At 37.8% G+C, this 6,610-nt stretch overlaps 1 protein-coding gene across 8 annotated transcripts in view; it reads left to right on the top strand.

Moving 5' to 3' along the window:
* Positions 1 to 3,425: 3,425 nt before the first annotated feature.
* The window catches only part of PTPRC (protein tyrosine phosphatase receptor type C), a 58,795-nt gene continuing 55,610 nt past the window's right edge, over positions 3,426 to 6,610 (top strand). For 3 of the 8 annotated variants that reach the window (XM_088170127.1, XM_088170124.1, XM_088170121.1), the window contains exons 1-2: positions 3,433 to 3,505; positions 3,591 to 3,708. In XM_088170127.1, coding sequence (XP_088026253.1) covers positions 3,642 to 3,708 — 67 coding nt within the window. In that variant the 5' untranslated portion in view covers positions 3,433 to 3,505; positions 3,591 to 3,641. Of the gene's footprint in view, positions 3,709 to 6,610 lie in introns of all 8 variants that reach the window. The other 5 variants (XM_088170123.1, XM_088170122.1, XM_088170125.1 and 2 more) reach the window with 4 other exon arrangements.

Here is a 6,610-nt window from a genome sequence, read left to right as displayed (position 1 = left end):
ATCCCAGGGCTTATGGGTATGCTGACACTGTTTAAGTGGGCATGTTAAAAGGAGCTATTCAAGAACATTCATTTCACAAGAACTGAGCCCACAGTTATCCTGGATTGATTTTATGTGTAAGCAAGAAACAGGTGCCTGGCACTTCCAAGAGCTTCTCGTAGGCTTACTGCTCATTTTGGGCCAGATTGTGAAGAGTGCCTGAGGGATACCAGAATACATTCTCTGTCCTGAGCAGGTACAGCACAGATCATGCACACAACATATGAAGTGGAGATGTCAAATCATCATTGCCTGAGGGTTGATAGCAGCAGAGCAGTATGCTTGCACAAAGAGCTCTATTGTTTACTCTTGACCTTAAAATAATTTGATCCAATATGACACATTAAGTAGAAATGTTTTCTTTCTTCAGGGAAATAGTTCTTGGCAATTGAAAACAAGCCTGAAAAAGTATGTAAAAAATAGATTCCTTAGCAAATGTTCAGTGAAATATTGAGACTCTTATATTCTCTAGCATGAACAATGTTTCACAGTTACACTGTCAAATTAATTTTACTGAATAAAATGCATAATGCAGGGAACCCCCTTGATTTAAACAGAGTTGCCCTTGGGATAAATTTATCCTTTGTCCCTTAGTGTTTGCAAAAGTGTGTGAATTCTGTTTCTGTGGAAGAACTGCTTAATTCTGATGTGCAGTGTGCTGAGTATCACTGTGACTGAGCTGAGTCATGTGAGATGACTTTAATGCAAGGGAAATTATGCCAAACTAAGTCTACATTATTTTAAATCCAAATTTTGTATGGAGTATGTAGAGAATTTATTTTTTATTTAGTTACATGCTTTGTAATTTATTCTTTCAAGGCCTCTGAACAAAAGGAAAATACAGGTGAGTTCTTGAGAATGCATTTCTTGAGAAAACAAATTCATACTAGATTTTGTAAACACATTAACACAAAACAGCATTAAACATTAGGACATATTTATGATAATTCAACAAATCTGATGTATTTCAAGAGAGGTGAATCAGACAAGGAAAGATTTGCATCTTATACTGTTTGGGTGGTTTTTTGGAAGTATTGTGGCTCTTTTTATAGCTTACAAAAGAAAAAGAGATGGGTAACTTTCACAGCTGCACATTTTTAATGTCATTTTAGAAATCCTTATTAACGGAAATAGATGGTTCTCACTTTGATTCTTCCAGCACAGGGGAAGCATGCTTCTCTAGTTACACACAGACGTAATTGTGTTAGCCAATTAAAAATTCAGGCTCTGTCCTGAGAAAGGATTTATTTTAAGAGTCTGTTGTTTAACGTACAAGTAGAATAAATTAATTCTCCCATTCCCCCAGAAGGAAAGTTTTGGGTTTTACCTTGGGAAAAGAGGCTGCAGGTTATGTTTGGAAAAAGACTTCATGAGTTCTAACAGAATCATGCAATGTTAAGGGCTGGAAAGGCCCTTGAAGATCATGCAGTCCCAACTCCCCTTTAGTGCACAGGGACATCTCCCACTGGACCAGGTTGCCCAAGGCCTTCTCCAGCCTGGCCTTGAACACTGCCACAGCCTCCATGGACAACCTGTTCCAGTCACCACCCTCACAGTAAAGAATTTCTTCGTAATATCTAATCTAAATTTCTTTTCTTTCAACTTGTACCTGTTACTCCTTGTCCTGCCACTGCAGCTCTTGATGAAGAGTCCTTTGGCTTCCCTCAGATGAGGTCTCCACACAACCTTCTGCAGGCTGAACATCCCCAACTTTCCCAACCTGTTTTCATAGGGAAGGTGCTCCAATCCTCTTATCAACTTTGTGACCCTCCTCTGGACTTCCTCCAACAGTTCCGTGTCCTTCTTGTGTAAATTTGTATCTTTAGTCATTAATTTTGATTTTAACAGCTGATCATTTATGGTTGGCAGTATACCTAGAATGGTGGGATCACTGGAGTGTGTGATGTTCTCACTAAATAATAGATAGGGTATGCTGCAATATTTCAGTGCTGTGGAAGCTCTGTAAATATCACGCAGCCAGAAAAGATCCACTCTGCAGGAATTTGTCTTGGAGTTGCAGCTTGAGGAGTGGAGTTGAGATTGTGTAAAACTACTGGGGAAGGTCAGGTGGGAATGGAGCCTGTTTTTTTTGAGAACTTTTATGAGAGATTCTTCACAGGATGTCATGCACTCTGCTCATCAAATGGCACACGTCAGCCAGGCTGGTATCCTGCTTTTGCCTAGGGTAAAAGGGACTAAGATGTCAGTGCTGCAGGTAATGTATGGCTATAGTAGAAATTTGATTTGTGACAGCTCCAGGACGATGAAGTTATCAAAATTGGAGTCTCTGGAGTGTCAGAACAATATCATTGGATCAGTTTTGTTCTGAACACTTTTACAATATAATTATTTTTACAGCCATTTTGTATGGAGACATACTGCTCAGTGTAAGCTAAGATTTTGGCCCGTGTTATAAGAGTTGACTCAAAATTGAAGAAGATGCATTTAATATTATGAGTTTGATTCAGTCATGTAATTTGTGAATTATTATGTGAATTTGTGCAACTTTTTCCTGTGTTATGCTTAGGAAGTCTCTGAAGCACTTATGAATAGGCAGCACAAAAGTATTCTCTTCCCTTCTTTATTTGTCTATGAACAGGGTTCTGCTAGTTCTTCTAGAACCTTGGAGATCTTCAATAAAAGAAGCAATCAAGCATTTCTTCCCCTTGTAGTCTACTATGTAAGGGACATTTGTTACCAAGTTGTTGAGAACTGCCTCAGTGCATGCAGTGAGGGAAAATGTCTTTGCTGTACCTTGTATCAAGTCTATGAAAGTGACAACAGTCCTCCTGCACTATCATGGTAAAGAATTGTATTGAGTTCTTCAATTCTTAACATTACAGAAAACAGAATTAGACTGCCTCTATCCATTTGTTGTGTATTACTGTCATATCCAGAAAGAAATCCTTGTAGAAAGATTCAGAATATATCCCACAGAATCACGAAATAGTTAGGGTTAGAAGGTACCACTATAGATCATCTAGTTCAACCCCATATTTAAAGGGTTTTAATTCAATCATCAGTTACTTCACCTGAGGATGCATTTTTATGGAGGCCTTGTTGTCAGAACAAGTGTTTTGGTGACTTGTGGTTGGAGTTTCTCTTTCTCTCAACAGAAATCTCAAGAAACATATATAACATATATGGGAATCAGTGAATGTGTGCAGAAAAAGTGCACATGGAGAGAAAAAAATTACTTTGCTAAATCCAGTCTTGTCTAACTCCTAAGTACAAAGGAAGAAATAGCTGAAAAATATCTACTTTAGTTGAATTAAGGAAGCTAAGTATAACTGCAGGGACCCTTTTGAAAAGAAAAGAAGAACCTCTTTGACTTCCTGGAAGCTGAAAGAAGTTTTTTTTAAGAAGTAATTGTCTCTGACATCACTACAGTGCATTGCGAGTTTGCGGGTGGTTAGTTAGGGTAACAGAGGAAGCAACTCTCTCACAGATAAGCAGGCAGTGCAATGTATGTGCCTAGTTAGTCTCCTTCTGGGTTCAAAATTTGTGAAGAAGTTCTTTTGCAGACAGATAACATTTATTTTGCTTTCCAGAGAGAGACACATGCAGTTTCATAAGGATACGCCTGATTTCCAGAAATAACCATGTTTTTGTGGCTTAAACTCTTAGCATTTGGTGTTGCATTTCTGGGACAGGATGCTTTTCTCAAAGGTAGGTCGCAACTGATATTTCTTTCTCTCATTTTGATCCCTCAACATCCTCTGTAGATGTAAAACCAATGAAAAGCTTTGCAAAGTGGAGAAATACCATCTTGGTTCAGAAATTAGAATACAATTGTATGCAATGGTGTAAGAACCTAGGTCAGGAAGATTGATGCATCATGTACTAGGTTAAAATGTCTTCTGCGTGGTCCCATGTGAGAGATATATGAACCATTTGGAAAAAACAACCACATTTGTAGCTGAATTTGAAAAAGAATACATTTAGTTCTCTTATGTGAACCAGTTCTACGTAGTTTTTCTGTTCAGCTTCATCTCATGATGTAATACTGTTTTTCTGTGTTTAAATCCTTCAAGAAAAAATCTTTTCGTCAATGTTAGCTACTCCCTGATCACAGAATCTGCTTACAGTTCCTCAAGTTTTGATTTTTCTACTGCAGAGGGGTTAGTAACAAATTCTAAAGGTTGTAAATTAATCTCTACTATTGGTAAATTATTTATTTTGTAATATAGACATTATTTATTTTAAAAACTGCTCTGTAAGTAGTCTTTGGAATATGTAATTACTCCACTGCAGGTGAATTTGTTGCTTGACTTTTTGAGAGAAAGATAGAGCCCAAGAGGAGGATCTTGCAAAACATGTTAGATGTTACAGATAAAGAGAGTAGCAAGATAAGCAATCAGTCTTGAGGTAATACTTAGTATAAACTCAAAATAAGAATCCATGTTCAAGAAAACATTTTCTTCTGAAGAAAATGCAACGTTTTATGTATATGCATATTCCATCAGTTTAGCTAGCATTGTCGTTTGGAATTGTTGATGCCAGACCCAAAGTGGCTTGAAGTATTTTTTCTGAAATGGCAGTTTGAAATATTTTTCTGAAATATGCAGGGCTGAAATCTGTTTTCCTTTTCATTGAATTTATTCATGCTTCTACCCTCATGTCACTGTAGTAACTTCAGGTTTATACTGATGTAAGCAACAAAATTATCTGCCTTTAGTTGATAACGGCTAAGAAGAGCATTTGAAGCCTGAGCATTAGCTCTCTTGTCCCTCAAAGTCTCTGAACAGAGACAGCACTGCATAAATCTGGTTGATAGCTGCTGGAGATTATAAGAAAACAAGTGAATGCTGCACTGTAGAGAAAAAGAACAAAATCTCTTGCTTTTCCTATACTTTTTTTTTTTTCCTGCTGTCCTACTTTCCATTTTGTAAGTCCTTCTGAGACTTCCCACTGCTACATTTTCTCCAGAAAAGTCAGATTACTGTCTGCTCTCTCAGCCACCTCCAGTCAGTCAACATGTTAGTAGACAGAGAGGGCTGGAAGACAGGTAAATGGGTAGTAGCATTTTATTTCAAGTAATAGTTATTTTTCTCTGTTCATACACAGTGGTCTGACTTGAGCCAATTCCTCTCTACATTTACTGAACTGAAGAGCCTCAGAGAAATATTTTAACTCCTCTCTACTACACTTAATTAAATCTCATGCTGTAGTATCAAGTACACAACATCATAGACCTTGTTTTTATGATGTAGTTTGGCACAGAGATTGCTTCTCCTGTCAGGGTGACAGAATCATTATAGTTCATATTTGCTGTTCAGATTGCTCTGCCTTGTGGCCAAGGGACGCTGGGCAGTCTCGCAGGGAGGGGTTTGTTAATGGAGGAGCAGCGTTTTGAAAGGGTGGTGCAGGCTTTGGTTTTATAGCAATCACTATTCAGGCACTTGATTGTAAGTGTTGGGTGGGCATTGGGACTTCTTTTGTTATTACTAAAATTATTTTCCAAGAGCCTGTTGTACTTAGTGGTTTTGAAAACTTAGCAAGAGAAGTTTTAAGGTTGTCTTACTTCCTCCATAAGCTCAGACATTATATAGAACATCACTTATTTCCTGTAATCACCAAGCCACTTTTAAGAGCATCAAACTACATTAAACCAAACAAAATAGAAGAAGATAGAGCCTTTTCACGGTGTAAATCCCTCAAATAAAAAGCATGTATCCAACTAATTTTTCTGATAAGAAAGAGATGTGTAGTGGTAATCAAACACCCAGAAAAACCAATCAATGCCCAAAGCTCTCCCCCAAAAACTCCTAACCCAAGCCAAAAAAGTCAGAAAAACACCTTTGCTTCCCTTTAGAAAAAAAGAAATGCTTGCAGAACAAGCACTGTTTCCATTAGATCATTATTTCAAGTTCCTTCCCTCCTCCACAAAAGTATTAGCAATTTGACAGCTTTCAAAATCTTTCACCCACTTCTGAGCCACTTCCTTTATTTCAGGAAACTAAATGATTGTTTGATAGTTTAGGGTGTGACTTTTTTTTTTCCAAGTTAAAAGTATTGAGCTTCAGCAGGCACACTGTGCTGGTTTTGTTTGAGATAGTGTTAATTTTGGACATAGTAGCTAGTATATAGGACTATGTTTTGGGTTTGTGCTGAAAACTATGTTGATAATAGAGGATTTCTTCTTTATCCCATACTGTTTATGTCCCATGCTATCCAATACAGCATCAACCACCACTTCCTGTCCTTTGGTATAATACACAGATATTATTCCCTTAGTCTGTCAGTCACTGCAAAGTGTTCGTAAGATGTCCACCACATGTCCATTGAGTCCATTTAGTCCATGACTTTGGGCTACATGTTGTGGAGATACTCAGAGAAGGAGAGGTTGTTTGTTTCATGGTTATTGGGCACTAAAGCCAGCTCAGTTGGGACTCTTTATGCCGTTTCTCTGTTTCTTGTAAGGCTGCTCCTCCATAGGTTTAGGTGGTTCTTGTTACAGTAATTCCTATAAGAAGCAATTCAAATCATGGGTTACAACAATTCAAAGGTATTTCTATTACCATCTCTTACCCACCCCTTACCAGGTTTACACTGCCCTTATTCCAGCTTG

Source organism: Sturnus vulgaris, chromosome 9, assembly GCF_052056855.1.
Source record: "Sturnus vulgaris isolate bStuVul1 chromosome 9, bStuVul1.hap1, whole genome shotgun sequence".
NCBI lineage: Eukaryota > Metazoa > Chordata > Aves > Passeriformes > Sturnidae > Sturnus > Sturnus vulgaris.
The sequence above is the reverse complement of the archived record's forward strand: the minus strand, read 5'-3'. Positions and strand labels throughout refer to the sequence as shown.